Here is a 15,607-nt window from a genome sequence, read left to right as displayed (position 1 = left end):
ATGAGCAATGAGTAGAGTTCAAAATTGCATGCACCGAATGCACCATTGTATCAATGAATCAGGCTATGTAAATTAACATGAGAATAGATAGCAGCCGTAAATGACATCCGAAATGGGGTCAAAATAGCCAAAAGGATATTAAGGATTCAATAGCAAAGTGGAAACTGGGAAACTGGGACAATGGGAAAAGGGTATCGATGTAAAAGGGAAGAAAACCAAATGACGCAAGATATGTCGTGTTCCGACCTTGCTCACCGTTATGCGCAAAAGAACAACGAGGAATGTGCAACCCAAGGCAGCTAGCTAGAAATCCAAGACACAAGCACGTAAAGACACTTGACTCAACAAGAAAAGTCCCACCAAGAATTAAGCAATGGATAGAGATAATAACCAAAAAAACCGAGACAACCAATCCCAGGCAAGCATAACGAGAACCACACGCGAGAAATATCAAACAAATGACGAAAAGAAAGTTCAACTGGCCCATTAGCCTTAAATGGTATGCGAAGGCTTCCGTGTACGCCGGTCAACTACCCGTCCGTTTGACGCCCTTGTATGCAATAGCTCATGACATGCGTTCGTTTGAGGAGATGAGAGCTCGAGCGATAGTAAGCGGAGATGTATCTAATTCATCTCCATCGCATACTCGTCTTCCTCCTTGAAGCTCATGCCCGCGTGGCCCGAGCTGCTCCAGTACTGAGCCTGCCCGGAGCCTCCGTTGCTACCGCCGCCGTTGAACGGGGGGCTCAGGCTCTGGGGGCTCAAAGCCCCATTGCCGGCCACAGAGTCCCCTGCCATGTTTGTATGTTTCGGTACTCGCAGCCCGCTCCCGGGTGCCCTGCTATAAGTGAACGAACTAGGGTCGTTCTTCTCCAAAGCATCGAGAATCTCCGTTCTCATCCGCTTCTCCTCCTCAGTTTGCTCAAATGGCCAAGTTCCACCCAAGTTACTGATAATTTCAGCTAGCTCTGATTCCTGCTGGAGCTTAACATGTAGGGCCCACATGAGGTCACGCATCCAGCCGACGGCACCGTTCAGGATGTCGCCCTTGTTCGGGCCCTTCTCCTTCTCCTCAATCGGCAGACCCATCGTGATGTTACCCGCAGTGGCCCGGCGGCCATTGCCTCCAGCCAGCAAAGACGTTGCGGCATTGGGGGTGGCTCCAGTGGCAGACATTGCTGTGTTATTGACAAGCTGTTTCCGGACTTTGTCATCCTCCAAGCGATGCTGAGGAACGAGGTGGGAAAGATCCTGGATGCGCTCGTTGATGTTGTCCCGTCGCCGGCGCTCGACCAGGTTATGGGAGGCCCGCCGACGGCGTCGCTTGGCCTCTTGGGATTCTAAGTCCTGGGCACTGCCGGGCATATGCGCATCAACCTTGGCCGGCAAGGAAGCATGTTTACCAGACTTGAGGATCTCCGAGATTCCCGCGTGGTGAGGGTGGCCAGGAGAGGAAATAGGGGACTCCACGAAAGAATGCGCACTTCCTGGCGTACCGTCCCATTGGTTGGACAGTGTCTTTTGGTGGCGATGCTGAAGGCCAGTCCGGATGGGTTGCGTAGGAAAGCTTCCAGATTCTGGGGTTCCCAGGGTCAAAGCACCAAGGGCTGGGGTCTTCGGAGTCATCGGGCTGCGCGCATCAAGCGAAGCGCGGTCCACTGCCTGCAAAGTTGGGCGGCCTTTGGAAGCCAAATAGCTCTGTTCGAACTGGGATCCACCCTGCAGATGAGAGCCAGGTTGGCCGTTTTGGTTCATGGTTCGGAAGTGATCATAATTGAAGCTGTGCATGAACGGGCTGTTCATGGGAGCTCCATCGGGCGTGTTAGAGTACATCTGAGACATCTGTCCCGGATGACTCATAGAGATCCCGGCACCTGAATGCTGGTCCTGAAGGAAGTTCTGTTGCATACCATTCTGTCCGTTAATCTCCAGGTCCAGCAACTCATCTGTATCGATACCTGAGTTTCCAAAGTTGAAGTTCTGCTGCGATGTGAATGGGTAGGACATAAATCCACCGTTCTGCATACTAAGCTCCGACGGGTCAACCCCTTCGTTGGGGTTGCCGAACTGATTGGACATATAATTCGACTGTGACATCATGAAGTAATTCTGATCACTGCTGCGTTTGTTAGGTTTGTTCTTGATGAAAATGCTCGCTTCCGCCAGTTTCCAAGCAAGCCTAAGCAAGTGCTCGAGCAGAAAGCCGGCTGCGTCTTCCAGGGAAATCTTACAGTTCAAGAGCGAACTCTGGGATTCTTGTGGGACTAGGGGGTTCAAGCACAGTAGACCCCAAGCTCAAGTTGGAGCGAGAAATGCTCCACGTGTGAAGGATCTGCCTCTTCGCAATATGGTCAAGAGGTCCGGTGATAGGAGCGGTGAGTCAAACTCATCAACGAGTTCGGGCAAGTTGCTGGGTGGCGAGGAGAAAATCTGACAGATCGGACAAATGCCTGTTAGCGCTCAATCGAATAGAGAAGAGGCGACATTACAATGAGCCACGATCTAATTCAGGGAGAGGGGAGAGACAGGAGGTGGCTCAGACCACCACAAAACAGGGAAGGTACGGAGTTACCAACCAGAAGAGTGTGGATGTCTACTTCACGAGCAAGAAACTGCGCGGTAGACGCTTCCTGAACGAGGCGAAGATACGATTGGTGCTGAACCCGGGATGAGTTCAAGGGGAATGCGAGGGGTAAGTCGCGATCGGATTTAACTGGTCGCGGTGGGAGAAGTTGTGGTGGGAAGGTAAGATTCGAAAGCGGACGCCTCGGAAAATGCCACTATCGTGGGCGGAGTCCGAAACCCAATAGGCTGCCTCGTTGATTGTGAACCGCACAGAGGAAGATCAGACTGCGCGATGAGGTCTTTGGTAAGCGACCGGGAAAATGGGGAAACTAGCAGCTGGAAAAAAGGAAAGAGCAAGTTAAGAAAAAAGAGCTCAAATCAAGAAACGGAATTGCGTGGCCATAAGCGAGGCAAAATAAAGGGGAGACAGAAAAGAGAGAGGAAGAGAGAGGAAGAGAGAGGAGAAAGCGAAGAGGCGGCCAGATGGGGCCGCGGAGGCGATGGGCTGGAACAATGGGGGAGGGGAAAAGGGTAAAAGGGAAGGGAAAAGGGAAGCGATAAGAGCAATCGGTGCCGGTCAGTGAGAAGAGGAAGATCCACAGAAACGAACAAGATGAGATGAGATGAATGGAGTCTTGTACTTGCACACCGGGGAGATATTGAGTGTGGGGAGGGGGTGGAAAGCGCGCTTCTTGAGAATTATTGTTTTGATGATGCGAAACTGGTCTGGGGTATAGTATGCGACAGAAGATGGGAAGATGGGATGTGGGAGGGGAACGGAGTGGAGGAGGCGAGAGATGGAAGTGGATGGATGCTCTTGATGGGCTGAAAGTGAAACAGGCACCGTGGGGGGCGGCAAAAGAGGGAGGAGAAAGAAGAGGCAAAACCGATCGCTGAGGATTCCCCGGGCGGTAAGACTGTCGGGTAGGCGGTCAGTAGTGGCAGTATGCGGGCGTGGCAGTGGAAATTGTGGAGATGCCATTGATTTGCCCCGGAAATCTGCCACCCGCTGCGATCCATTCCCCCCCCGTCGGCCTCCCCGTGGTTTCCCCTTGTCTTTCGGCGTGCCCTGGGGGTGTTGTCGAGCGAGACATCAACATGGTGTATGTGACTGTGTGACGATAATCATGGCACTGATGCAAAATGTCTCTCCTCTTTCCCCCCCCTCTCCTCCCTCTTCCTTCCTCTCCCCTCTTTTCTTCCTCGCCGATTACCGCCTCCCCGCTTTAGTCCAACCGGGAAGCGCTCTCCGAGTCGGGGTCCGTGAGACAAGAATGAGCCCTCCAAGGTTGCCCCGCGGTAACTCAACCCCTTGGGGATGTCGGAGCAAATTGGAGCATCTCATAGGCGCCTGCTCACTGACTTCCCGCGAACTGTTCGACCTTCAACCCGCGATCAGTGGGTATTACCCTCCCCCCGCCGAGAAAGCATGCAGGGGTTGGAGCCCAACGGCGCTGTGCTGCAACCATCGGTTGTTGCTCTTTCCAGACAACAACTCGGTTGAAGGCATGACAACCCCGGTAATATCTCTGCCGGATATCTCATCCTGGAGGAATGAGGAGTAACCCGTACCCCTCCTTCTTTTTGCTTTGCTTCCTCCGTCATCGGACGTTGAATGTGTTTAGGCTGGCTTGCATCTTTCTTCCCCAAGTAGGATCCTCAATCCCCAGTGCGACCAGGCTTTGAATGGGACATGATGCAGGGCAAAAAACAATCGAGCAATCAAGGAGAATATGCAAAACCATAGAAAAGCTCACTTACTAGGTGTAGATGTATTCAAGGTCAGGTATGAGCGATGATTCTTCCCAGACCTGCACAAGAGGTATAAGTATTAGTCATATCCTTGAGGTTGCGGTGACAAAATTAGTGCAGTTGATAGTGCAACAGTCATATACACACAGTGTACCAGTGGAAGGAATATCCCCACGGAGGTAAGTGAAGGAAAGAAAAAGGAAGAGTAACAGAGACAGAGAGACGTGAGGCTCAAAGTGTCCAGAGACCAGGCAGAAGTGAAAAAGCAAACAAGAGAAGGGAGTAACAATGAAAGCGCTTATGAAGCCAGCCCGCCTTATCTCAGCGGCAGGAGGGGCTTATATGCCAAAAAAGTATGGAAAGGGACCGGGGCAAAGGAAACGACAAGGTATTTAGCTGTGATTACTTACTTGCGCCCTGTTGGGTGTGAGATGTCGCAACAGTGAGGGGTTCGTGCTCAGCGACTCAGAGAGACTGTACTGTCTAGTTACTGGGAACCACCCTTGAGCGACGGTGACCGTAAACAGGCAATTCGCGGGAAAGTCAATGCGGCGCAGCCGGGCGACGCAACAATGGTCAGATGAAGAAGTCCCAGCTTCTGTCGACGGGAACCCAGGATTCAAGGTGGTAGATGGTATGATAGGTAGTAAGTAATAGGAGTTCAGATTAGATCAAAAGGAACAGAACACCCAGGCTTGAAGAGACGAGGGGACGAGGGGGACTTTAAAAGACTCCCGCGGCGTTCTTCACAGCCTCTCATTTGATATATCACGGTCAAGGTCATGCAGGGCGTCGATCCTCAATCGACGAGGCTTAACAAAGCATCTACGAGGATTACATGCGTAAACCGGTTCTTCAGCTTGGAGTAGAGGGTGAAATTAAATTAATATCTTCTTTTTTAAAGAAAAGAAAAAAGGGAATAACCAGAAACGGGAAGCGACACTAGAATAGCGGGCACACTAAATTACAAGAAGAATGGATACATTTTATTAATTAATGAAAAGGAGGGAGGGAAAAGGCAAGACTTGGTGGCGATGAAGCTAAGGCGTGGGAAGCTAAGTATGTGAAGATGGAGGGGGATGAGACCAATACAAGCAGAAGAAAGGGGGGCGTGTGGTTGGTGGGCAGGAGGGGGTGTAGTAAGTTAGTAGTAGTAGAGACGGTCAGAAAAGCATCCATCAAGGAGGGTAGCACCGTCCGGATGGGGGAGGTTAACCTCCCTCTCAATCCCATGAGCATCCAGGTACTACTATATTTGTCACCTGTCCCTTTGGCCAGGTTGAAAAATCACTAAAATAAAAATAAAAGGAACTTCATGACTCACTCGAGGTCAGCCTTTGGGAGGGGGAGGGGTGTTTTGTTAGTTATCCGGTTTATTATCACTCATCTTATCCCAGGTTGGGTCCTGGTTGGTTGCTTCCTATTACAAAGTATTTCGTTGCGCCATATACTTCCGTCGTATTAGAAAGAAAAAGGGCACTAAGAGATCAATCACTAATGCCGTCGGACTTACAACCCGACGCCTACTATAGGAGCAGCCAACCTGCTATACTTCCTTTCCCTCGATTTTAGGAACCCACCCGGGAATGTATCAGATGCCAGGCTGGGCAAGCCCCAAGCATACCAGATCATTCACCCTGACGGGCGGGACTAATGACCATGGAGCGTGAGATTTGGAAAATCATGTTTTTTCTTTTCCCATTTTTGATTTTGAAATGGGAACGATGACATCATAGTCTACTGCTAATGTACTGAGGGGTTCCTAAGGATGGATTAAATGTTTCAAAATAGATTATCGGTAATTTTTGGTTTTCATCGCTATTATTTCCCCAGGCTTTCTGCCGGAGTGCTTCATGACGGGTATCGGGGAAGGGATGAATGATCGTGGTGTACCATGTGTGAAAGGAAGTTAAGGGAAACGATCTCCCCCTGTTCAGCAACTTCAATATCGGTCCAAATTACCACTGTTCATCACTCTTGCTGCTGCTATTACTACCTAGTATGCTTCTGGATGATCATGTTCAGGATCGCTGCACGCTAATAGGACCAACGAGCGGCACACAACACCGCCTTTACCATGGAACACAATACGATGTCCATCGCACTAGGTTTAGCTCCAGGCAAACATACCGCTCGTATCTAGGAGGTATACAACCACCATGATCTTTGGAGAGAGATACACGGGGCATCTACCCGGGATACGGTATCGTCAGGCTGGGACGGTCGGCTTCCTTCGCATGTCAGGACCCTTCTTCTCATCTCATTTGCGCACGTCCATGTCGAGTACGAAGATGAGCATGGAACCGCCTCCTTGGGAACCTTACTAAGAAGCAGTCAGGCTTCCAGAAGAGACACCTCGGCGTCCGAGCGTCTCCAGGTTGGGGCTGACACAGAAGGCGGTCCGTGACACCGTGCAGCCTGTCGCCTCCCGAGAAAGAGTGCGCCAGCTTGTGCCATCTGATAGGCTTCTACTTTGAATTATGGGGTGGGGTTGGTGCAATGCGACGGCGTCCCAAGCGCAGGAGCTGGTTTAATTTCCTATTGTTTTCTCCCTTTTCCTGCTCTTGGGGTGATGGCTTCATTCTTCTCGCGTTATTCTGAGCAGTCTCCATAAGAAGTACTTCTCGATGCTCAAGCGCGCGTCGCGACAAGATTTAATTCCATTCATTCCATCATTTGCCTTTTAGCTTTTCATGCTCGATGATTTGAAATACAAGCCACCAGGAATGTGGGGAGCCTTATGATCCGGCGAGTGGGAAAACAATTGAGCTGCGTCTGGAATGCTGTCAGAGTAAATTGCCAATCGCCTTGCAGCATCAAATCAATCGGAGGGTCCTGATAGCCCGAAAGAAGCCACCAGCAGAGATTAGCCTGTCAACCCTGGTTCGAAGCGCCGCAGACACGATAGGTGGTATGTCACGATCCGACCAGCTACACCATGAACCGCGCCCACTGACCTGAATTCCTGCACCGGTCGTTATGTGGACTTTCCCCCAACAGACAATAATGTGGTATGCGGCACGGTGCCGCCATTCCCAACGATGACACCATCGTACATACAGCTGCTGGTGGAATGATGATAATGGATGACCGGTATCAGACCACAAGTCCGGTTGATTCTGCCGGATGCGGAATCGCAGATAAGCCCGGTACTGCACCAGAAGTGGAAGCCTAATGAAGGAATAGCATTGGTTCCCGCAAATCGTGCCCGTCCCGTCCCGTCAAGGTTCGGAGGGCATGGCTGATATCCACGGTTACTGCAAGGGAGTTTCTCACTACGTATGTATCTGATAGTCGGCGATGGCAAAGAGCTGATCGGCCTCCATGCTTGGTCGCCGACCCTCTTCTACGTGCAGGTGCTATTAGGATGCAGTAGCTTCTAGCTGCGTATGATATGCAGGCGAGAAAATCATCTTCTATCCAGTAACGTGTGACGCTAATCGTCTCAGAACAGCTTCTTAGCCAGTCAGAGATCGCAGTTTCAATATCAGAGAGGTAGAGGGAGCAAATATACGGGAATTCCAATTCGAGCTGCGGAATTCTTCTATCGTAGCAACAGGGAACAATCAAACTTTGAAGGAGTCAATGACCCGGCTGGCAACACCTGTCCGTTTGGTGTCGACACTAGTTTACTATCGCCTAAAAGAGACAAAAGCTCGCATATTGAAGATCTACGGGAGTGTGTAAAAGGTAAATCATTCGCTTCTGTTTTTTTGACTTTAGCCAGTTTTACGCAGCGAATGTACGTAACATGTCTCTCCCTGGAGTTGCCTGATGCAACCCAACTAAGAAGCTATCGGCCGTGATAAGCATCCTAATGCAGACTCATCATGGATAAGAGGAGATTGTATTGAGGTCCAAGTAGGCTTCTGCATCCCCGGCTGCTCTAACCAGGATCGACTGGACTAGGAAAGAAGCCAGCCGGAAGGGGTTCCAGGGCGCCACTCGTCTCACCACTGCTCCTCGGCTTCTTATTTGACGAGCAGAGAAGCCAACCATGAGGGGAGCAATGCACTTTCACAATCCTGAACAGGTTTTTTGTGGTTTCTCTAGGAGATAGGCACCAACTACAGATGACTAGCCTGTAGTTAGTGGGTGGGCACTGTCTTGACCTAGGCGACAAGATGTACTAAGGTAGTAGGTAGACTACCGATAGTTAGTACTTAGCAGTGTAGTAGTAGTGGGATGTAAGTATGTTTCGGTATGGTAAGGACCCGGCCTGGTCAGCGGAACAGGCGCCAAACGGTTATAAACCCATGGGCGGTGTGGCCAAACTCTACCATGGTCTCAAATCAGCCAATGAATTGTATCCAGCCTGCCTGCCATGGCGCCAATTCAATCAGTGATTGGTGGAGTGATTGCTCAGCTGGGTCACCAGCTCGTTTTGGGTTTAGATCCGTCACCGGGACACCGTCTCTGTCAATGAGGCTGCTGATTGGTTGTCTGGGTAGCCCACCCCAGCTTTGCAGGAAAGGGACGAACCCCCATTCCAACCTGCGACGATTATGGGCGGTGCTGGTGCTGGAAAGCAATCATCCCCGATCATTATCGCGACACCCGTGGGTAAAGAGGCTCCCCCATTTTTGACCACCACTGTCAATCACCTTTTGGTGTCTCGAAGATATCAGTTCCTGCAAGCTTTGGTATGTGACCGTATTCGACCCTTTCCTCATCTCTTTGACTGGTAGTAGTGGTGATGGTGGTGGTGTTCTGGCTACGTGCCTTGTTCTGCCTACACTCATCGCGACCACCTGCTCAACGCCCACCCACACACACACACACCCACACCCACACATCCCCCCCTCCTTTGGCTTCCCCTCTCGTCTTTTTCTTGACCTCCTCCTTCCATCTTCCCAAGTCAGATGACGACTGGCTAATCTTGCAGCCTGTGTAGAGCCGATCTCTGTCTTGAAATTAGGGTGGCCCCAGCGTTACGCCAGCTACCATCCTCGCTCTCCCAACTCCCATTATCGTCATCGTCATCGTCATCATCTTGCAGCTTCCTCCACCCTCCCTCTAATTCTCCGGTCGGTGCAGCTCCTCTCCCGGCTGGGTAATTGGCCATTCGATCTCTGCATTCCTTGCGCCGGGGTGGGAGACTAAACCCCCGATTTACTGCTCGTGGGACACACTGGGTTATTAGAACTGTTACATCGGCCGTTCGGAGATACTGTTTCAGTCTACGCTACTGCTAGGAGCACTCGCAATTTCCTCCTCTAAGAATAGGCCGATTACCTCCAGGAGGCGGAATCCCCTTTGGTGAGAGGTTACTATCGATAACACGACTTTTACGAATCGGGCAAGAGGGCGATCACAAGCTTATCAGCTTCACTCTGAGAAGAGACCAGTGGACCACCAACGTCCGAAGTTTCTATTAGCGGACGCTAGGTTTGTCCCGTGCCCAAGCTCCTCGGGAGTCTAGTCCGGTTGCGCAACAGTCATCTGGCCCGCTTTAGTTCGATCCTATCACCGCCTGTTTCTCTCTCGCCGTCGTCTTCCTCCCCCCCTCCATCATTGATATCTGCAGATCATCTGCACGCACATATTGGTTTCCGTCGTGCATAGTCCCTGCAGAGCCTTTCTCACCTTGTCACCGCAGTGTCGCTTTTCCACTGGTCGGCCGGCACTCTACACCAACCCTGGTAGCAACATTGTCCGAAGGCAAATCTCTTGCTTTCATTTCATTTCACCCTGCTCCTCTTCCACTAGGGTGTAACTAGACCCGGCACAGAAGCGAATAGCAATCATGGCTACCAATTCATTCCGCGATTCGGTCAACTCCTTGGGTTGGTCGCGACGAGACCCAGATCTCTCCACCCGCACCAACTCGTCGAATACGCCAATCCTCTCACGGTTACAGTCTTGGAATCCGTTTGGTCAAGGGGAGGGCTATCTGCAACTGCCTACTCATGAAGCTCCAGGAGCTCCCCTACCCGCCGCAAGTCGCCGAGAGGAGGAAGATACTTTCTTTGCCTGTAAGTCCTCCGAACGCATGACCGATTTTCCGTAAAGTTGCTTTCTTCCTTGATTTGCTGCACTGCCCAGTCCAGGTGACAGAGACTCAGTTCCTGCATCTGTCCGGGTTCCACGGAAGCCCTAGGAAAAGCTGAGTGATGTACTCTACTCTCTATCTACCTATGGGACTATACTTTGTCATCTACCGTTTAATTTTCCTATTTTCCATTTTTCGTTTCTTTTTCTTTTTTTTTCTGCGCTTCTACGCATTTTCTATTTTTCTTCTTGCCGCCCTACCTCCTCCTCTTTTAACTTTTGGCTAATGCTAATCATACATTCCCTTTACAGTAAGTCGATGGGATCGGATGCTCATTTTCATCGCATGCAACCTTGGTGCTGCCGTTTGCTTCCTTCTTTGCTTTTTCCTATTCCCGGTGCTATCGCTGAAACCCCGCAAATTTGCCATCCTGTAAGTTACTCTACAGATTCCCCGTCGATCTTCATCGAACTCCAATACATCCCCTACTTCGCCCACCCACCGGGGAGGGAGGCACGAGGCGGTGGAGTGCTTGTCATGCCCTCCTCGCTGGGGACTATGCACCACGCGTCTCCGATCCGACTACATTCCAGCGTCTGTGCTGAACCCCCCATCACGCCTCACCCATACTGTTTGCCAAGAAACTTCTTGTGAATCTGTGGCTGACCGAACCGGTTTTACCTCTTGAACTAGGTGGTCGGTTGGTTCCTTGCTCTTTCTCCTATCATGGGCAGTCCTCATGGGACCCTGGGTCTACGCGAAACATCTGGTCTCGGGACCACGTCTGCCCTTCACGGCGGCCTATTTCGGCTCGATCGCCATGACTTTGTACTTTGCTATCGGAGTAAGTACCCCTGTTTGTTTGGCTCTAGCTACATTTCCCAGGATCTTCCCTGCCAGACCATGTTGTCTATGCCTGTACTATCTGAGCGTACGCCTCTGCGATCGCATACCAACCTGTCGATTTCGAGGATCTTGCATACCTGGGGCGTGCGCGTACACTCGGAGCCTTCAGCCGACGAAATGACATCATAATGCACCGCCACCCCGGTCGTGGATATGATCTCTCACATCGTCCTGCAACAGTAGCAGGTTGGATGTGCATGCGCTACTGTAGACCCCAGTCGGGCCCGTGCACACAAGAAAACCAGCGGGAATACCGGTCGCTAACCGTCTTCTGTCCTCTAGCTTCATTCAACCCTGTTGACGCTCATCTCGTCGGTGTTTCAGCTGGCTGCCCTGCTCTGGTACCTTGTCAGCTACTTCCCTATGGGTAGCACTGGACTGCAGTTTATGGGAAGATTCGGAGCTCAGCGTGTCACTTCGTGGATGACCAGCTGATACTAGTGAAGCCTCGCTACAACCGGAGACCGGACTATCTTGGTCTACCCTGCCCCTCCCCTTGGGACGCACATACATTGTATACTTTTTAATTGATCGCATGGTCATTACGATAGACATGGGTTCAACGGCCGGTATACGCTTGCTTGTACAGCTCTTACCTTCTCCCTTCTTATTATATACCAGACAGCGAATACATTAGTCAGTAGTTTAGCTTTATATAGTTAGGTTGTATAATAAATATTGAGCTGTCTATATTGATGACACAAGAAAGTGGCAGCGGTGTAAACCGAAGTTTCTGTAGGGATTTACGTTCCGTAACAATAACGGAAAGTTCCCTTCGCTGGCAAGTGTGTAATATTATTCGAGTGCCATGATACTTACGATCGTCAGGCAATCAACTCCCCGAGAAAGTGAGCGGTAATCTATATGACTACGCTCTTGGAAAGAGATTTGTCTACCTAGAATTTATAATCATCAATAGAAGGGACCCCTCACCCGAACTGCCTTGCTCCGAGCATCCTCTAAAGATGTCTCGTTGGACAGCAATATATATCCAACATTTCCATAACGAGGTATGAAGCGCAAAGTCAAGAAGAATGATAACACCAAACTTCCCTACTCCGACCCTAACGAGATGATAGCATTACTAGCACGGTACTAGTATCCAAATACTCTAATGTCTGCGTGTCCTTATGCAGTAACCACCACAGAGTACCCTGATAATCCAGCATGGTAGTATGAGGGAGATATCTAAATCAAGTAGAGAGTGCATATTTACTGCTTTAAGTCATGATGAGTAACATAATGTATTTCTCCAGAAGTTTTGGACTTTCTGTTCAGTTTAATTCTATCTGCACTGGTTGCTTCACTTATCGCAATAGTATATAACAAGTATCTACCGGCTTACGGGTGGAGAGTAGTTGTAGGTAGTGTACTACTACTAGATTATTGTTGATAGGCACTCGTCAATTTTCATCCTTGGACTACTACTAGTACTTATTGCGATCTATATGCGAAGCAATGGTCCGTTTATATATATATGCGACTCGGCATGGTATTTTGGGAGTACTGATTAGTCGTTGTAATTAAATAACTAGCTGAGCTGCAGTGGATGATATGTAGGCAGTCTTGTACGTCTGATAGTATACTATGTTATGTTCATTGGTGTCTTACTTTGATGTGATTATCATTGTTAAGGGTTTCGGTAAATGTACGAGAGGATGTTTCGATGCATCAGAATCAGTATGGGAGGTGGTTTGGCTTGTTCCTTTAGATAATTATCCTGAAATTTGAAGGGTTTAGTGTAATGGTACGTATATCGAGGCTGGACTTTTCTTCTTATACTGGGAATAATGGAAAAGAAAGTATCATCCATCATAAGGTGTCCAACAAGACAATCTAACATACCATCTGGGAGCAGTAAACTAGTAAATAATGCCCGAAAAATTCTGTCACCAGCCATAGCCACCAAATTTACATACCAGATTCCCTCACAACAAAAGGCGCAATACTCGCAAGTTTCTCACAAGTCTCAGTCAATTCCCGGGACGGATCCGACTCCACAATCACTCCAGCACCAGCCTGGATCCACTGGCGCTCGGAATCCTGATAAACAGAGCGAAGCACAAGCGCAGCCTCCATGGACTGATTATCTTCGATCATCAGAATAGCTCCCGAATAAAGCTCTCTAGGTTGCGACTCAAGGCGGGAAATAGCATCAATAGCAGCCTGTTTCGGAATACCTGACGCAGTTATCGAAGGGAAGAGGATATTGAAAGCGTCCCACATGTCTTTATCTGGAGATAGACGTCCGCATACTCGAGAACCAAGGTGTTGCACGCTCCCTCGTACTCGCACGGACATGAAGTCCTCTACCACCGGCTTATCGGATAGCTGGCTGATTTCGTGCACGGCCTCTTTGACGGAGATGACGTGCTCGACGATCTCTTTGCTGTCGTTTTCTAGCTCATGTCGAAGTCTTTGGATTTCTGCCTTCGTGCCTTTGCATGAGCGTGTGCCGGCCAGAGGCTCTGTTGTTACTACCCCTTTGTCCAGGGACATGACTAGTTCGGGGCTGAATCCAGTGGCTTGGTAACCAGCATGTCGGAGGGAGAAGCTGCGTGAGGGGGTGTTAGATTGTCGACCACAGTGCAGTGCTGAAGGCATGTCCACACGTTCTGGGAGGTTAACTGGTCGAGATAGAATTATCTTGGTGTAGTAGCCCTGCTGAATTTCTGACAGTGCTTTCTGTACTAGGGTTTTGTACTGGCTCGAGTTATAATTAACGTCAACGGGTTGGATATCATGAGTGGTAGGTGGTGGATTGCGGCACCGGCATGTATCTTTCAGCAATGTGCACAGTTCCAGGACCTCTTTGGTGTCATGCCCGGTGACTAATATTCTATCTGGCTCGATGAGTACTTCTATGCAAGGTGTCATCAAGGCAAGTAGGGGCCATTGGCCGGGGGTATATTTTAGGCCCCGGATATGAGCGGCATAGTTGAATCCAACGTGCCCGTAGACTTTGGAGGTGTGATTCCAATTATCACGGAGGAATTCTCTTGCTAGATCAGATAGGGGCTTCTTCACCAGGCAGTGACGACTTGGTTCCCCGGACGCTGAAATTGTCATGTTCTCTCCGCTGGAATCAATTATCAAGGATCTGTAGGATCCAAGACCAATATGCCAGCAGTCTTTGCGTTCATAAACGTAGTACTCAGATCCATCATGTCTCTTCAGGACAGACATAACTGGTTTGAGCAAGTCGCTAGAGTGAGAGGTGAGTGTAACTGATATCTGAGTAGACGACATTGCGCTTTGGTAATTATTGTCACGCTTGCAGGTACCCGTTAGGAACGATAGTCAAATTGCAGGAGAAGATGTAGATGGGAAGAATCTACCCGGAGAAAGATGCTCGTCTTGTGTTCGAGTCGGTTGACTAGCTTCGACACTCTATACAAAGAGGAAGAAGTGCAATTGTGATAGACCGCACAGAAAGGTGCGAAACTATGTGATTTAATGGCAGAAGTGACTTCACATACCCTTTCATCACATGGTCTGGATTGACTTAAAGGGCTGTCGAGTGAGTCATTTGCTATGTTCATTTGATCATGTCTCTCAATTTACCTGATCAATTGGCCTCTAATTCACCAAATCCTTGGAAGAATACGCTCAACGAACTCGTGGATGATCTGGTATCAGATGCAGCTCAATCCACTTTCAGAATATCCCTGGCTTGCTGCGAGCATATTGGGCTTTTTGCAGAGAAAAAGCCGAATTATCGGTCCAAAACGAGGAAGCCTGAGCCCCAGTTAGTATTCGTACAGGGAAATGGTATGCGAAAACTATGGTATATCATCATCCCAGGAGTTGTATCTGCAGAATGATAATATAGGGAAAGAGTACGGGCTAATCGTCACTCGAATATAACAAAACCCTCACAGGAAAGGCCACTAGCGAGCAGGATTCCTAAAGCTGTGTGACATAGAGTTCATATTAGCTCCGTTGTTCCTTCAACCAAGAAAGAATAGAATATACTTTGCGATTGACGTCAACTTACTCTGCTGGGCCACGAGGCTCTCTCCATACTTTCATGTCGAGGGCACGGGCAAAATTGTCGTACAAGCAATTCTGCTAGAAAAGGAACAGGTTAATCCGAGCATTGGGACACGTGAAGCAGCTAGAGGTGGTTGGTAACTGGTCCAGAAGACATGCATAGTACAACCATTATAGTCTGCAGTGACACAGAGACGTAGTCACGACGATTCACCGCAGCCTGCAATCGGTAGGGAGCAGCTTGGCTTGAGATTTGTGTAACCTCGCTCCAGGGCCCAGAAGAGATCGCCTTGAATTTCTTTCAGCATGGCGTATGATACACCGGAAAGGCGAGATGTTCTTGATATTATAATTCGGAACTCTACTCTTGTAGTTTCTGTCATAGATACCGGCACTAGG

At 49.6% G+C, this 15,607-nt stretch overlaps 5 protein-coding genes across 5 annotated transcripts; 2 read left to right on the top strand and 3 right to left on the bottom strand.

Moving 5' to 3' along the window:
- BDQ94DRAFT_84803 (basic helix-loop-helix domain-containing protein) lies at positions 1–2,634 on the bottom strand. Its single transcript, XM_026776678.1, has 3 exons — positions 2,577–2,634; positions 2,232–2,430; positions 1–2,119 (listed from the first exon to the last, which is right to left on the bottom strand). The coding sequence occupies exon 3, from the start codon at positions 2,098–2,100 to the stop codon at positions 625–627; it is 1,476 nt and encodes a 491-aa protein (XP_026622363.1). The 5' UTR covers positions 2,101–2,119; positions 2,232–2,430; positions 2,577–2,634; the 3' UTR covers positions 1–624.
- A 2,642-nt stretch (positions 2,635–5,276) lies between these two features.
- On the bottom strand, positions 5,277–5,669 carry BDQ94DRAFT_150561 (uncharacterized protein). Its single transcript, XM_026767605.1, has 2 exons — positions 5,626–5,669; positions 5,277–5,560 (listed from the first exon to the last, which is right to left on the bottom strand). Exon 2 carries the CDS (start codon positions 5,554–5,556, stop codon positions 5,311–5,313), a length of 246 nt encoding a protein of 81 aa, XP_026622362.1. The 5' UTR covers positions 5,557–5,560; positions 5,626–5,669; the 3' UTR covers positions 5,277–5,310.
- A 234-nt stretch (positions 5,670–5,903) lies between these two features.
- BDQ94DRAFT_162064 (uncharacterized protein) lies at positions 5,904–8,743 on the top strand (the record flags this gene model as incomplete). Its single annotated transcript, XM_026769484.1, has 13 exons — positions 5,904–5,983; positions 6,318–6,463; positions 6,531–6,694; positions 6,782–6,826; positions 7,042–7,228; positions 7,380–7,480; positions 7,552–7,596; positions 7,694–7,740; positions 7,877–8,000; positions 8,183–8,255; positions 8,304–8,360; positions 8,529–8,562; positions 8,632–8,743. The coding sequence occupies 13 exons, from the start codon at positions 5,904–5,906 to the stop codon at positions 8,741–8,743; spliced, it is 1,215 nt and encodes a 404-aa protein (XP_026622361.1).
- Positions 8,744–9,723: 980 nt separating this feature from the next.
- Positions 9,724–11,855, top strand: BDQ94DRAFT_84713 (putative Golgi traffic protein SFT2). Its single transcript, XM_026776677.1, has 4 exons — positions 9,724–10,292; positions 10,621–10,741; positions 11,003–11,153; positions 11,498–11,855. The coding sequence occupies exons 1-4, from the start codon at positions 10,064–10,066 to the stop codon at positions 11,648–11,650; spliced, it is 654 nt and encodes a 217-aa protein (XP_026622360.1). The 5' UTR covers positions 9,724–10,063; the 3' UTR covers positions 11,651–11,855.
- Positions 11,856–13,025: 1,170 nt separating this feature from the next.
- BDQ94DRAFT_182355 (ADC synthase) lies at positions 13,026–14,464 on the bottom strand (the record flags this gene model as incomplete). The annotated part of the gene is made up of 1 exon (XM_026774122.1): positions 13,026–14,464. The coding sequence occupies one exon, from the start codon at positions 14,462–14,464 to the stop codon at positions 13,127–13,129; it is 1,338 nt and encodes a 445-aa protein (XP_026622359.1). The 3' UTR covers positions 13,026–13,126.
- Positions 14,465–15,607: the final 1,143 nt, after the last annotated feature.

The sequence above is a fragment of the Aspergillus welwitschiae genome, assembly GCF_003344945.1.
Source record: "Aspergillus welwitschiae strain CBS 139.54b unplaced genomic scaffold BDQ94scaffold_37, whole genome shotgun sequence".
Taxonomy (NCBI): domain Eukaryota; kingdom Fungi; phylum Ascomycota; class Eurotiomycetes; order Eurotiales; family Aspergillaceae; genus Aspergillus; species Aspergillus welwitschiae.
This window is presented reverse-complemented; position numbering and strand designations above follow the sequence as displayed.